The 16346-nt window shown below is 40.7% G+C and overlaps 1 protein-coding gene across 9 annotated transcripts in view; it reads left to right on the top strand.

The window, feature by feature from the left end:
* The window catches only part of CHCHD6 (coiled-coil-helix-coiled-coil-helix domain containing 6), a 115998-nt gene that overhangs the window by 28036 nt on the left and 71616 nt on the right, over window positions 1-16346 (top strand). For 6 of the 9 annotated variants that reach the window (XR_008821171.1, XR_008821170.1, XM_056334072.1 and 3 more), the window contains 2 exons: window positions 7452-7472; window positions 13019-13102. The exons of 1 other annotated variant lie outside the window; for it this stretch is intronic. Coding sequence is in view for 6 of the 8 variants with exons in the window: in XM_056334072.1 (XP_056190047.1) it covers window positions 7452-7472; window positions 13019-13102 (105 nt within the window). In the remaining 2 variants the exon portion in view is untranslated. The remainder of the gene's footprint in view (window positions 1-7451; window positions 7473-13018; window positions 13103-16346) is intronic. 2 more of the 9 variants (XM_056334068.1, XM_056334070.1) reach the window with 1 other exon arrangement.

The following is a 16346-nucleotide window of genomic DNA, read 5'->3' as shown; positions in this document are numbered from 1 at the left end:
ATATTGTACAAATAATAGTAGTAATGCAAGCTTTTTCCTTTTCCTTCTGCTTTCTTAGCGTACCTTTCCTCTGCCTCTTAGGAAACTACTCCTATGCGACAGACTTGAATCCTAATTTGCCTCTTGCTTGAGTTGGATGACAGTTCTTCACACAACTGAGTGGACAGTGTAAAAGGTTACGTTCCGCTTAGTTTTATGATAGGCTGCCAAACACTTTTAATTGAGAACGTCATTAAATCACAAGAAAATCCACAGGGAAAAAATAGGCCTTTGCAGTGAATACTTCATAGATGGAGTTTATGGTTTTGAGTGGTGGCCAGGGCCATGATCTGCTCCTTGCTGTTGGAGCTTGGTGAAAGCTGCAGTGAAGTCCCACCACAGAATCTCCAGAAAACTGTCCCAAGTACTGGAAGCAGCCTGTGGATGACAATCTCTGCCCGTGTTTCTTCCATTCCATGGCCTTGGTCAGAAGTATCCCTTTCCTGCCTCAGATTCTTGTATAACACCTCCCACTTCCTTTTTCTTCTGACATTTGTTTCTGGTAATAGCTGAACTTCTTCCAGTTGCTTCTACTGAATTTGATAGCTAATACTGGATTGTACAGAGTTATCTCAAACATTTAGTTGGAGAGTGTACTTAACTTCATTCCTTATGCAGGCCTGCTTGGTTTTAGGGCCAGCTGTTAATATAGATTCCAAAAAACGCCTGAACCTACCTTCAAGGATTTCTTTCTCCCTGACTTTCAGTGCCTATAGTGACTAATCTCCAGGAATATTTATCAAATCACTTGCCTGTCTGGTTATTTCTAGTCTACTGCACTGGTCAACTTGTTTGATCAATAAATCAATCAACAGGTTCTTAAAATTACTTTCATTGACTTTGGAGGTGTAGCATACAAGAAGAGCTCACAGAAAGTAAATGATGTATGTGCCCCAACCATAATTAGAGAGCAAACAGTGTGGAGATATGCTAGTAAATAGTATCTACTACAATAAATACAGCAATCTGTCTGTAAGGTTCTGTGATGCTCTGAGCTGAATTGACTCTTTCAATTTGCAAACTCATGAAGCATGAATCTTAGCTCTGTCAGGTCATCTGACTGCTATATTTAGAGCATATGCTATTTTAAAGCTGAATTTCAAGCTTCTTGCTTTTGATCAAAAGGTCCAGGAGTAAATAATTCTCTGGTTCCTTAGCATAGAGTCATAGAATGGTTTGGGTTGAAAGACCTTAAAGTTCACCTATCACCAATCCCTCTGCCATGGGCAGGGACACCTTCCACTAGACCAGTCTGCTCAAAGCCCCATCCAACCTGGCCCTGAACACTTCCAGGGTCAGGGCATCCACAGCTGCTCTGGGCAACCTGTTCTTGCCACCCTCGCAGTAAATAATTTCTTCCTGATACCTAATCTAAATCTACCCTCTTTCAGTTTAAAGTTATTACCCCTTGTCCTATCACTACATGCCCTTGTAAAAAGCATGTAGCATGATTTTTGAGCTTCAAGAGCTCCACTACAAGTGACATTTTGTTTTCTTTTCCTAAGGAAAATTCCTCAAACTGCTTAACTCTTCATGCTACCTCTATACCCTATGCAGTCTATAGCCTGTTCTTCACGGCAGCAGCAACACCTGGTTTGTGATCCTTGCTGAGAGACTACCAGGTACTGCTCCTTCGTAGAAAGACAGAATGCTCTCCCCATGCCCTGGATTTTTACAAGCCATCTCCTTTGAGCAAGAGTCTGTTCCCTTGCCCAGTAAATGGGGATTGAATCAGCATTGAATTCTTGTAGTTCTTACAAATGTTGAGCACTTGCACAATGTGGAAAACTGCTGTTTGCAAATTGTCCTATCAAATGGAAATCAAAATTTTGCTGGCAGTGACATAGATTTGCAGGTTACTCTTGATACAGTCATGCCCTGGAGATAGCAATATAAAAATAAAGAATACAGTTTTACAATAGCCTGAAATCCTTGTTGTTGCTGAATCTCCACTCTTCTTTTTGCAGATGATTTCATTATGATATACTTGGACTTCATTAAAAGATGAACCTTGCAGCATTTTCTCTGATCACAGCCTTGTGAGGAGCTGAGAGTGCATGTATTCCAGAGCCACTATATTCTCTTCCTAAAACACACAGTGGGTTGCAAGTGCTTTGGAAGCAAGAATCAGAGTCTCTAGTGGACGTTTTGTCTATAGCTCAAAACCACAACTTAATTGGCAGCCTTTTCATAACATTGACTGTGGCCTAGGATGTAGGGAATGCTGCAGGCGAAGACTGAGGTACGTTTTCAGAACTGGTTGTAGGGCAATTTAGTGCTGACTGCCTATCTTTCTTTAGTGATCATGGAAATGAAGGGGATAGTAGTGAAGTTCCTCACTTCTATATTTTTTTTTTTTTTCCTTGGGCAGTCTGAGTAGTGTTTCTACATGGTTTTGGCTCCATTATACTCTCTAGGGCAACACCTTACTACAAGGATGGTTGTGTATGTGTACTAGCCCAGGCCATTTATTTTAACCTGAGTCCCCCATGCTTTTTTTGGCCCTTTCTGTAAGGCTTTGAAATCCACTTGATACATACTAAATATTGATTACTGTATATCTTTCCCACATATATCTTGGCAAACTGGTAGGTTGGATTCTGCCCCCGGAAAGGTACTAAGCCTGTAACGCTGTGTGAAGCGTGCTTTGCATGTGTCCGGGATGAAAGAGCAGGGAGAACGGGAGAACTTACAAGTCTGTCAAAGTGGGTGAAAATGAAGTTCGAAAGTGCACCTGATTTTCCACCTGCAGAAGGGATTTGTCGAGATGGGATACATGACCATGACTGAAGGCTTTCCAGAATTTTCTTTCTTAAGCATGTAATTAAGACAGTCATTGCCTGTATTAAAAAGCAACCCCAAAGTCAACTGTATTTCTCTTAAACTGTATAGTTTTTGAGATAATATTTTTAAAAATAAACTAGATTCTAATCTTGTGGCAGGAAATCTGTATTCACTGTACTATGCTAAACCTGGTGCCTATAAATATCTCTTTTGTTCAGAGGCAGGTAAAAATTGCATGTAGTGTCTGGGAGCAAATGTGGGAAGGGAATTCCTGAACTCATGTGGTTAAACATTTTTACAGCTTGGAGGCACATGGGTTGATGATGCATGTCATCTTGATTTTTTTCTTTTAACTGCTTTTTTTTTCCCCCCCAAAACAGTGGTTGTATTTGAAGTACTATGTTTGACTCGGAAGCTAATATATTTGGTATTTAAGAATCTGGCAAGGGAAAGCTATGTCCCCATATGCATGCACAGAAATGAGATTGGGATGTAGGTATGCGTAACTGTTATTTTCTTCCGTCTGTCCTATCCCTAGAAAGCCATATGCCACCCTTAGGCTTGCATAATGGGAGTCTGTATTAATGATTATGAGCTAGAAATAATCCAAGAAGAGTTGAGTGGCCTTTAATTCTAGCTTTGAGAAAATACCTCATTGACTCAGTAGGGTCTGAAATATTTTCTGGGATAGAAAGTCATAATTAATGCAGAATTTCATGATGCTTTCTCTGGAGGTTTTTTCTTTTTTGCTCAATTGGTCAGGGACTTGGAGATTCTTATGTCTAACAGGCAGAGTAGGAATTTAAGCAAGGAGGTAAAAATTTAGGGGGAGCTGTTGACTCACCTGCTACCAGAAATAAGCATCGTGAGCATCCATCTCTAGAGAGCCTACGCTTTGCAAGATTTCTATAGACATTGAATGCCTTGTCTGTTGGCAGCCTAGAAAATGAAAACTGTATGTGTGCATGTATAGAAGTGGTGATGGGAAAAGGAGAATGTGGGAATGGGCTGAAGTATTAAAGCAAGCAATGAAAGCAGATGGTTTACTTTGGATTTTATAAAATAGTTTTCTCTTTATTTTGTTTTAAATGAAAACTATCAACTGTCTGCATTGCAAACCTATTTGCAGCAATGCTGTAAGTATTAGAGGTGCAGTTGTCCCTGCATCATAAAAGGGCAGAGGGTTTTTCTGCTGCTTCCCATCTTCATGTTTATAGAATTGCGTATTCTCTGTGTACATTAGTTGAGCAATTTCATCACAGCCTTTCCTCAAAACTGATTGCTGTTCAGTGTCTCTTCCTGCTTCCTTTCTCTTGTCAGTTGGTTACATCTCTGACTCTCATTACATTTAATATTGATACTGCTTCAATTTTCCACTAAACTGGAAGCGTTTAAAGGTCTGGAGTGGATACAAAATGTCTAGATGTATTCTTTAAATGCTTTAATTCCTACCATGGTGGAAGACTTTAGAGCTGGAATTGCCTTTAAGAAGAAATGACTCTTCGCTCATTCAGTGATGAAGTCTGGTCATGAAGATGTTAGAATATGTGCTGCAGAGCTCTTCAGATACTGACACGAGTGCAAAAGTTGTTGCCAGCAGCTGTCTTGGGTTTTGGGCACCTGCTGCCTCTCGTTTCTCGCTTCTCCCACTCTATCTTCCACTCCCAAAGTTGGCAGTGCCCCTAGAAATACTCTGTGTTGAGTTTGAAGTAAGAGATCTCTACCATGCTGGTAGTTTGGATTCCTGAGTCATTGGTCATGCTGTAGTGAAATTAGTTACATGACAGAGTTATTGACTACAGCAAGGTAATCCAGGGTGAAGCTGGTTCCAGTCAGGTTACAAAGGCATTGCCCTTCCTAAGGCTGCAGTTTTATCATGCTGATTGCTCCTTCCCTCACCACCAATCGCAGAACTATGTTTTAATTGCTCACTGCCATTTTCACATTTGCCCAGACCGTGACAGACATGAGTGAGGTATGCATTATGGCAGGCACTTATGGGTGATGTGGTATATGGGTTTCGGAAAAGATGCTGGAAGTTATCCGTATGTGTGAAATACTAATTTGGCGCTATATTCTTGATTTCGTTGGAAGTTGGATTGCTGATACATACGTGGGAAAGCATCCCCTGCCGGAATAATCAGTGCTCAAATGTGAGATTTGTGAAATGAATACCTAGGACAGGGGTTGGTGGTTTGACCTGGATCCTGGTTCATTAATCTTTTGCCTCCGATGCAGTCAAGAATAATATCTTGATTTGGTTTTGACCCCAAATGATTAAATCCAGTATTTTTAGTATTTTTTCAGCTTCCTGTAATTGCTATCCAAGGGGTTGCCTCGAAGAGAAATGAACTCTTGTTTTAGAAGAAGAGTTCAGCAGTACTGGCCAAGGGTGCTAGATGGTGGCTTGTGTTCCAAGGCTGTGATTATAAAACTCATAAGCCCCCAGCTGGCAGCTGGAAGTGAGATTCACTTGGTTAGGAAGCAAGGAACCCAGATGTTGCTCATTTCTTAAGCAGTTTACTTAAACTTTAAAAATATTAGTGGACATGCTGTGTATTTTCTTATCAGTCAATTTGGTAAATGTAGGTCCACAAAAGATCTTAGCACATGGTTAAGAGATACCAAAACTTAAACTAGTAACCCTCTTGGGTTTTAATGTTCGTATTATTTTATTATTATATTTTATTGAGTCTGTGCTTCACTGCAAATGTAGTTATTTTTTCCCAATGCAGCAATATGTCCTACTGCATCTACACCTGTTTTAATTTCTCTGTTTCCAGTCAGAGGAGTATATCTGTCTAGTCTTGGAGTAATAATTTCCCCCCTCCTGAAAGGTGACAAAATTGAAGCCTTTGGCGGTACCTGTGGAAAGGTGACCTGTGGTTGCGAACAGTGTTAGCTTCCTTATAATGCACAACCGCAGAATTAGTTTTATCTTATAGGGGTTTAAGAGGGACCATCTATTGGTGATAGGGCTGGTTCCTTCTCCTTGCTCTCTTCTCAGCGGCTGTGTAGTGCCACTGAGTTAGTACCTCGTGTGCAGTTTGCCCTGCAAGCATTTTTCCACCAGGAATGTGACAGTTAATGGCTTAGGCACCCCAGGGATGACAGATGTACATCCAGTAAAGAGCTATTGGTGTGCATGACCTACCTGCTGAAATAGTAACATGTACCATAAAGAGCCCTGTGTTCTTCCTGTCCATCTGCTGAGGATGGACAGCCTTGCAATTGCTAAAATGTAAAAACAAAACTAAGCACATCTGTCCTGACTGTAAAAATCAGCAGGAAGAAAAATGTTATTCAAATCAGGCTTTTGTCAAGACTGGTCAGTGATTACTGGTGAACACCTGTTGTGTATTGGTTTGTTTGGCCAAGGATTTGATGCTGCTGTATCAAACCTGTCTGCAGAAAAGGGGAAATGGGCTTCCCCCAGCTGAACTGTAGATACTCAGTTCCAGCCCTCTCAGCTGTTGAAAAGGATGAGGATGGATGACACACATAGCTGATGACAGATCATCCCTCAGTTACCTGAAGTAGTTGCTCTGTGCCATTAAAATGATGGCAGATCCCATAAACATATTGCGCTCCACCGTCTGCTCCCTCTGGCACTGAACTATGACCAAGAGGAAAGTTCCTCCTGCCCTGTCAACTCCCCTCAAATAAATAATCATAATAAAAAAGGCCAGCCTTTCTGAAGTTCCTGCTTAGCGAATGTGCTGCTGATTGAATCTAGTCCTGAGAGGCAGGGAAGGCTTGCAGCCCTTGACAACAAATGAGAGCTGTGGCTGCCTCATAAATGCCTTGGCTTCAGAAGGGGTTGGAAATGGGCATGAAATGTTTATCATCTTATACTTGCTTTGCTGCTGCTGGGTTACTGGGTAAGTAAAAAGTTGTAATAAATAAATAAGAGGTGATACTGCAGCCGGCTTTATCTGCTTGTGTTCATACTTAAATAGGCTTGCCAACAAAAGAAAGAGCAGGTGAAGGCAGCTTGGATTTGGCAGAGGTCTGAACTGTGCACTAAAGATGTGTTCAGTTGCCTGTGTACAGGGATCTAGTTGGAAATCTGATCAGTCAACTGGCTTTCTGTTAGGAAGCACTCTTTGAAATTGTCCAGTAAAGAAGATGACTTGCTATGTAGGTCAGCTTGTGCATCCAAAAAATGCCCTTGCAAAAGGATACTTGTTCTTTGCAAGTAATTTGGAAACAGCAGAGTTGTTGGCTGCTTCTTTGTGAGTATGCCCAGCATTGCCACGTTCGTTGGTGCATGTTGTAGATGTCAGCATCTCTAAGATCATGCAGCACCTTGCATGACCTGAAACTGGCAGTTTCACAGCTGTCTTTGCTTACCTTCCACCCTACAGGGGAGTCCTGCAACAGTCTTTGGGGGCTTTGCTTTGTTTTCATTTTTTGGGGTGCATGTGCTTCTGTTTTGTTTTAATAGCACTGTTCCCAACAGGGGACAGCACTGCACTGCTGAAGATGCTTGTCATTTTTAAGGAACTTTTCTAAACTTGTCATCCTAAAAGCTATATTGTGCAGCAGCAGGCAACCTCCATAAATCACTGATTTCTCTTTTTCTTCTTTTTCTCTTCCTTTCTCTCTTGTGCTCTCTTTATTCCAAGCCTGCAGATTTGGATGCCTGGGTAAGCTCTCTCTCTCTTTTTTTTAATTTTTTTTTTTGTCTGGATCTTGCTTATTCCAAGTGTCATGTTGTTACTGCGTGCGTACAGATTGTTATTGCTGAGCACAGATGCAGGATTTTATTTTCTGTCATTACATTTTAAAAGGTGTTCAGCTAGAAAATTGCATATTATTTCCTCCATAAAGATTTTCACTGGTTCCTTTTGTGTAGCTTACAGCTGCTGAAACCAAACTTGATTTGGTGATGTGTGTTGTTGGCTAAGAGAGCAGCAGAAACAGGAAGAAATGAAGGTTACACCAGTACTGCTTTTTAAGGCAATGATTCTGTATCTGGGTTCTAAAACAAAACAAAACCCAGTCGCCTGCCTTTAAACAGAATGAGAGAAAGGACAAAAAGTAAGTGATTTTGTAGGCCTCACGTGTCTGGAATAGTGACTGCAGGCAGCCTCACAATAATGGTGGTATTTCTAGTGATGCAGTGGAGGTTGAGTCAAGGCGCCCCCATAGTTACTTGTCTGGTACAAGCCTCTCTGTAAAGTTCTGCTGCTCAGTTTCAGGCATGATGTGTGCAGCCTGCCTCATGGTGTTTCAGTGTTGCCCTTTCAGCTCTGCCATTCCCTTTAGGCTTGGTCAGGAACATGCCAACTAGCTAATTTTGGAGCTAGTTCTGTTCTTTAGTGAATTGCTGTCAATCCCTTCTAGCTTGGAGCCTTTAATAGCATTTGGTTTTTTTTCCCTACCACCTGGACTGCTACCAGCACTGGAAGAGACATGGAAAAGCATGAGGTATAAGAATTTGCAGTTGTGAAGTGTGGCAAGCTGAGGTACCCAGCCAAAGTATCTCTGCTGTGCCGCTGCAGAGATCCTAGTGGATACCTTTGGGGGAAGCTGATAACTCCTCTCAGCCAAGACAGGATGGTGTAGAAACAAGGCATTTTATAAAGACTTAAGGACCTTTCCTTTATCCTTGTAGCTTATTTCCCTGTATTGCCTCTGACTGATTCTCTAGGCGTCATCTCACTAGTTCGTCTGTGACTGGTGAATGTGTTTTGCCAAGAAGATAAATATTTTTGCAATAATCTTGCCAAGTGCTGTGACTTGCCTTTGAGGAAGTTCTGTATAGATTGAGGTATGGACCTTTCCTTCTAGCTCAGCTTGCCCTTTGCCAGAGAGAGGGGTGTGGTTTTTTGTCCTCAGTAGAGTCTTCTCCATGCCCTCTCCCCAAATCCCAGAATCTCAACAGTATTGCAGAGAGAGACAGCCTGATGGTAGCCATCAGCTGTGGGCTGTGCTATTGCTGCACTTAATTTCTGGGTGCCACATTCCCTACTGTGATCTGACCCTGCCACAAGCCCCTTTTTTTCGAGCAGATTTCCTTCCTATTTTTCATGTTTAACAAGGTGATGAGAAGGGACTATGATTAAAAATTATAAAAATCTGGTGATATTTTGTGGAGGGCGAAGCAAAAGCTAATCTGTGAATGGATGTAGCTAGAGCGAAGCCCAGCTCTAGAAGATCAGTTGCATAGTCGGATGTGTTGCATGTTGGTGTCAGTTCAGGACGAGGCTGAGAGTGTCTGGCTTTGCTCATGGAGAATGAACCAATAATATTTCATTACCTCAGTTAAGAGGCTTGTAAAATATTTCTTTTGGCCTGTGTGTCAGCTAGCAGGCCAGTGCTTGAATTCTTTAGTTGAGCCAGTATGTAACGCGTAGCTTTAGAAATGTGCTTTCACGGTTTGTTTCTAAATGGGTTACTTGATAAAGGGAGGAGGCAGAGAATCGCACATGACTGCCCTAGCTCTTTGTCACTCTTCAAAGCAACAGTGAGATAACCTGAAAAACTTTGGGCTTGTGGAAAAAGTGTAAAGATAAAACATAGCAAGAATTTGAAAGAGCCCTCAACCAGACCATGGATCCATAACCACGGAAGCTGTAGCAGCATGCTAGTAGTACACCTTCACTGTCCTTTTGTAAGAACGCAGTGCTTGTAACTTCTGACACCATCAAGGAAATTCTTGAACGTTTCCTGAATATCTCTTATAAATAGTTTTTGTACAGAGGGCAGTTGCTTATTGCATGCATTCTCTTTTGCAAATACGTGCTGTCCCATGCTACTTTTCTAAGTTTTGGGTGCATTCATGTGTTCTACAACTATGTGTGTTCTTCCTCCCCTCCCTCTGTTTTGTTTCTGTATTCATACTTCTTGGACACCACGCTCTCTGCTGTGTTCTATGCTATAGTTTCTTAGATGTCATCTCTGGGCTTTGGTCATCTCTGGGCTTTGGTCATCTCTTGCATTATAAGTTCAAACTCCGTTGTAGTATCTGCAGCGTGGATGTGAAATGCAGCTTTCTGATATATTATTTTCAAACCAGTGTGTTTTCATGCATGTCTTCCCTTCTCCTTCCTTCTTTAGTTCTGAAGGCCTTTATGTGAAAAGTGTATCTGATGCTTTGTTTGGCACCTGCAATCTCAATCCCTTGTGAAATTGCAATCATCTCCATAGCAGCCAGTTCTGTCTGGGACATCACAGGCTTCTGACTTCAGGTAGGGAACAAGCAGCAGGACTAGAGGAACTCTTAATAAATATCCTGTATTCATACAAAATGTCCCTTGTTGCCTAACCCAGTTTGGAACAGTGAATATTTCAAATGACACATGCTCTGACTGTACCATTCATACTTCAAACATCATAAAGTGTACTAAAGATTCTAGTAATAACAGCTGGGGATAGAGAGAAACAGAAAGCAACTTTCAAGTGGATCTGTCACAAGTGGAATGTTTCTCAGTGTACTTCAATGCACTGAAACATCAGCAGCTCTTGAAAAACAAGCAAGGCATTGAAGATGCATTTGAGTTGCAAGTAGAAGTTTTCTCTGCAACCTCTGGTTCATCGTAGAACTTATGGGCAATAAGTGGGACATAATGGGAGATAATACGGGAGAAAATACTTAGGGGGAAGAATGGGGAGTATGCCAAGATCATAGTCTGCAGCTGGGAGATCCAGTTTTGATTCTTTGACGTCAGTTTTGCAAGATCCTGGGGAAGTCACTAACAGAATGTCTGTCTGCTGCAGGGTGCATTGGTGTGGAGGCATTATTCACTGTGGGCATCCTCCCTCCAGTCAGGCCTGCTTGGAAGTCCATGCAGGACGTCATCATGCAGATCAGCATACCTCTAATGTGTCTGCATCTCAGCACCCTACTTGAGAGATTAGGTATTTGGTTTGTGTTCCCTTCCAGAGGCCTCATATGCATAAATATGCTGAATTTCTTGGTGAATGAGGTCAGGCAAGCTCATAGGTTGAAAAGATGAGTGAGTGTGTGTGGACCGATGTCTTGCCAGAAACAGAATAAAGCCTCTTACCAGTATTGTTACATGTATTGGTTTCATGCTCCCAGAATAGTCTGCTACACGAGGAGAGTAGCACTGCCACATAATTTATTTAGATGAAGCAAAACTCTATTGCATTTTTAAGAGATCATCTTCTGACTTTTATTTTCTTTCCTTGTATTACACTTCACATGAAAAGCACCTTCCACCTGAATTGTGGAGAGACGTCGCTACTGTCTTACTTCTCATTCTTGTCCTTATTTATTTTCTCCTTAAGGAAGTATAAGTCACTTGATTAGTAATCTGATATTATGGGCTTTATGTAGAAAAATCAGCAGGAGAATCGGGGTCCTTTGATGATCTACCAGACCACCCTGCTTTCTTAGATCTGTTTCATTTCAGTTGAAATTGCTTAGTCCTTTTCTGTATAGAAGATGGATATTGGTTGAGAAGGATAGCTATGGTTCTCGTACCAGAAAATGGTAATAATTTTGGTACTTACAAAGTGCCCACCAGTGCCCCTGTTGTTGCTGTAGTATCTCTTTGGTCAGGGGCATGTATGGGGCAGCTCATTCGCATCCTTCTCCCATCTTATTTGAGCTGGTGCATGGGCTGGAGTATATATAGCGGCTCTGAGTAAACCAAAGCCAGAGATTTTGCCTTTAATCAAACGTCTTTGAGAGCAAGAGGGTTTAGATGTGTATCTCTAGTGCTTGTGTCTTACCCTGGCCCTATTGACTGGGCTGGCAAACGTGGAAACAAAAATATTTCTTTTTATTTTAAAAACAAACAGATACCAGCACCACATCCCTGCAACTCCCCTGTCTCATGTACTCCTTTTCTTGCTTACCAACCATCCTTCACTGCCTACTTTAAAATCTCTTCAAAGTCCTATTATACCACTGTATTTCCATCAGCAGGGGAGCAGAAAGAAGGAAACGCACAGCAACTTGCTTTCAGATGTAATTTTTTTCATTAACGATGGCTTTTGGCTGTAAAATGACAGGTCTGAGCCCATGGGGATGTTTCTGTCCTAGCTGCTTAATCATATCGGACCAGCATTTTGTGGGATTGTATCATCATCATTAAAAGTTAAGAGCAATGCTGCTGGGATGCAGTAGATTTGCAGGGTTTGCGTTCATGTTAAATGGACTAGTAATTCTGGGTTTGAAAGGTCTTCTGCCTGGCGATAACTTATGTGGCCACAGAGACTTTGGGGTGGGACAGGAGAAGAAAAAAGTGCCATCTTTCTTGCTATTGTTTCTTGTAATTTTCAAACGTAAAAAGTTTGGCCCAGTTCCATCAATGCCATGTTTTCTTATGTTCAGTTTAGGCGTGGGAATGCAATGAAGTGCTGCTGGTTGTAAAGAGCTAAAGGGCAAAAGCTATTGCTCTAACCACACAGACTTTGTATTTTTTAAATTGAGCACTGTTTAATTGATGACCAGGTTATGCTTAAGCACATGCTTGTATACCAAGTTTGCTGTTTTGGAAGTGTCACACTTATGGTATGGAAGAGGAATTCTCTTGACACTAGTATCCCCTTCAAATCTGCACCCAGCCAGAGGAACTCTGGGGGTGCTGGTGGGGTATGCACAGAGAACATATGGAGAGAGTACTTAATTATCAGGGTAGTCGGATGTATGTCTGTAAAAGCAAATGCATGGTCAGTGAGAATGTCTGTTGCAATAAAAATGTTGCAGCGTAGAGAGGGTATTGCTTGTGTTTCAGATCTTCCTTGTGATTGTAGGGATGTGTTAAATCTGTGGAGATTTGCTGACATTCCAAGGGGAAAGTGTTTGTAAAGTGGAGGATTTGAGATTTATTTTTAAGGTAACGTGAAGAACATTGAACTGGAGTAATAAACATAATGATTCCTGGAAAAAGACTTGGATGAGGTGGAGTTCTGAAAAAGGCAATAGGAAGGTGTCACCTTTTTATGATTAGATGTTTTAATTTAATAAGGACAAATAAAATCAAGGTTATGAGTTTGACTATGATACTGACCAAGAGCATTTTGAACTTGTGGGGATAATCCAAAATGAACTGCAGTACTGAAGTTTGTAGTTCCACTGAGAAGATCCCATACACCAGTCCTGAGCAATGATTTCTTTAGTTCCCATTTAGTTTGTCTGCATCCCATGTGCTTTCTTTGCACTCTCACGTTTTATTTTTAATTTCTTATTCTACTGATGCTCTGTTGTTCTTCCCAGGCTGTGGAGCTGCAAGGCAGGGAGGCAGAGTTGAAGCGGCAAGAGGCCTTCTATAAAGAGCAGTTGGCCCGCATTGAGAGGAAGGTAAGACTTAAGTTGTTGTTTATTTGTGGCCTCTGCATAGTAATGGGATCGGATACAGATCTGTGTGGATCCAAAGAGTAGAGAAACGAGAAGCATTGTACTGAAACCTGGAACTACCAGCTCCTGGTATCTCTGCCCCCCACTCCTTAACGTAGTTAAGTGATAAAGAAGCAGTACAAGCCGAATCTTTTGAGCAACTTGCATTTGAAAGATAAGGGGGTTTTAACTGGACAATTTTAAAGAAAAAGATTTATAGTAGTTCACACTTTATTTTATTTTTCACCATGGGGCTTAGGTGAAAGCTAAATAAAAAAACCCCACAAGTGTCCTGTATTTTTATTCCTTTTGTTAAAAATCCTTTCCTAAATTTTTTTTTAAAAAAAGACCAAATCACAAATCTTGCTATAAATGTGAATTAAAGTTGTATTATTAATTTTTCTCTGGGGAGCCCAGCAGTTCAAAGAATGGTGCTGCAGTGCACTGCCTGCTTCTTGCTGGATAAGCCTTTGAAATGAACGTGATTTAAAGAGACACTGTCAAGCATCTTTTAAGCCTGAAATGACCTTTGAAAATCCATTTAGGGATTTGAATCTCTCCCCTAAACGTGGGATTTGCTTCTCTGTTTAATTGTTTACCATGATGAGTTTTTAAAAATTGATGCCTTAAAAATAGGAGCAGCCATGCTGTTCCTTATGAACTAATGCATTTTTCACTTCCTGGCAAAATGAAATAATGTTATAAGTAGTCTTTATTTTTTAATAAACATGGAGAATAATCTTCTCCAATCTGAAGCAATTAGACCTCCTGACAAAGAATTACATACATCCGCCTTGTAGTTGTGTTATGTGACTGAAAAGATGCAAACAATGAAAAAGGTGGGTTGTAAAGAGACAGAGAAATCAATCAGTTTTACTACCAACATATAGCCTGATGGTGAATATGGAACATGGGAAAATCGCAGATTATAGAAAATGGTAGGAAATTATTGGCACATCTATTGCTCTTCTCGTTCCCTGCTACTGCATGATTGTCCACGCAGCATTGTTTTTTAAGCCATCGATGCTAAAACATACCCGTGAGCAATTTCACGTGATACAATTTTGCAACACTTTTAATCCATACAGTTCATTAAAAAATAAACTATTAAAAGTGCCACTTGGTGTTGCATTCAGATTTTAAAATTCTATTTCTAGATAATGGGGATTGTTCAGTGAAATTGCAAACAATCTAGCAGCTATCGTTCTAATTATCACAGTTGTCCATATGTTCATACGCAAAGGGAATTTTTGCAATTTCTTGGTCTCATGCTGTGTGCTGCTATTATATTCTTCTCTGGTTTTGGTTTCATGAAACAGAAACTGCAGGGAAAATCTGTATGTGTGTCTGTCCTTTATGGACAACGGAGTGGGGAGAAGTTTGTGTCCAGGCTGCATTATCCTCTTTTTGAAGTCTTTTGTTGTATTTGGTGTTTCCCTTTTCAGGTCCGTGTCCTGTTGCTACAGGGTAACTTTTTAAACAAGGTGATGGATATTTTTAGTGCAGAATCATCTCAGGGGAGTAAGGTGGCTTGCCCATAGTCCTATTCAAACTGCAGAGCTGCACAGGAACTGTCTTCTAGTTCTTGCAAGCTCAAAAGCAAATAGATAGAAAGGACGGGTTTTCTTTGCTCTCTTGAAACACTAGATAGTTTCCGACCCTTAAACACTAGCATTTTACTGGAAATAACATAGAAGAATTCCTACAACCGTTAGTCTGGATTGGAGTGGGAAGTGGTGGGGCCTAGAAGGGAGAGGAGAGAAATGTACTTGAAACAGTGTAATAAAGCTTAATTGTATTAGTTTTGAAAAAGGTTTTTGATCTTCTCTCTGGATAATTTTATTCCTATAATGGTTGGAAGGATGGAAACACAGCACAGAACGATCTTTTTTATTAGCTGTTTCTTTTATATAATTCTGCTTTTATTTGTTGAATACACGCAGACCCTGACATTTATTTATTTATCCTTCCACTGTGCTAAAACCTTCCAACTCAGGCTTAGATATATTTTTATATATCTATGTATGTGTGTGTGTGTGTGTCTATTTTTATAAAAAAAAAAAAAAGCTATCGGTAAGGGGATGAGGTGAGGAGCAGCTCTGAAACAGAAGTGAGCTTTCTCTGCTGTTTTCAGAGGGGATGGTCAGTTGGAGTGCAGTCACTGGTAGTACCGAGGTGCTGGGCTGGGAATGAATGAATGTAATGGCTCAGTGTGGAGTTAGAGGGCTGGAATTTCTCCTCCTAAGGACCAGGCTGTAAGGTATTCCCCCCTCTCCTCACCTGTTGTGCCTATCTATAACCTCAGGTTGGCTTTGTCCCCACTTCTGCGTGATAACAGAATTCAACAGTAGGAGACGTGAGATTTGTTTTTGAAGGATGTTTTGGATTGTTGATGTTGACAACTCAGTACCTTTATGGTAGGATGCTGAGAATAATTGTCATATACTCCTTTACAAGGCAGTAGCTGCTGCACTGAATCAAACACAGAGACTGTCCTATTTCTTCTGACAGTGGTCAGTTTTCAAAGACTTTGAAGGAAGATGGAAAAAAAAAACCCTCACCAAAACAAAACCACAAAAAAACCTTTTGGAGAACAACTTTGACAAGAGTCTTCCGAAGCGTTGTCAGTTGGAGGCTGACACATGCCCTGCTGTGAAAGAATTTATTTTCATTCAGTATTTTTATTCGCTGTAATGGAGCTTGGATTACTGCCATCATTTTTATACGTGTCTCAGGCATTTTTCTTAAAGCCTTGTTTAGCTCTTTGCCTCCAATATCATGTGGCAGTGTGTGCCACAGGTTAACTTATATACTCTGTAAATTCTCTGTTACCAGTTTCAAATACTTTTTTTCATTTAATATTCTTTATGTAAAAGAGATAAAAATAAGTCTTTTTATTATTCATTGTCTGTAGACTCATGTTCCCTCTTTTACCTTCGCATTTAGTTTGGGTGATCCTTACCTTTGCAACTTCTGCTTGTGTGAATGAATTTCTTTTTTTGTCTCCCAGGTTTCTCATTCTACTTGTTTGTCTTTGGGCCCTTTCCACCTTGTGGTTCTGTCTTTGAGATGTATTGACCAGAATTGAACTCGGTAGTTCCCTTGAATGCAGCAGATTGTGTGAATACATTATCCTTTTATTTTGTAATCTCTGAAAGAGTACTGTAATCTACTGGACAGAGCACAGAATTGGAAGCAAAAAACTGCT

This window comes from Falco biarmicus, chromosome 4 (assembly GCF_023638135.1).
Source record: "Falco biarmicus isolate bFalBia1 chromosome 4, bFalBia1.pri, whole genome shotgun sequence".
Taxonomy (NCBI): Eukaryota; Metazoa; Chordata; class Aves; order Falconiformes; family Falconidae; genus Falco; species Falco biarmicus.
The sequence above is the reverse complement of the archived record's forward strand: the minus strand, read 5'-3'. Positions and strand labels throughout refer to the sequence as shown.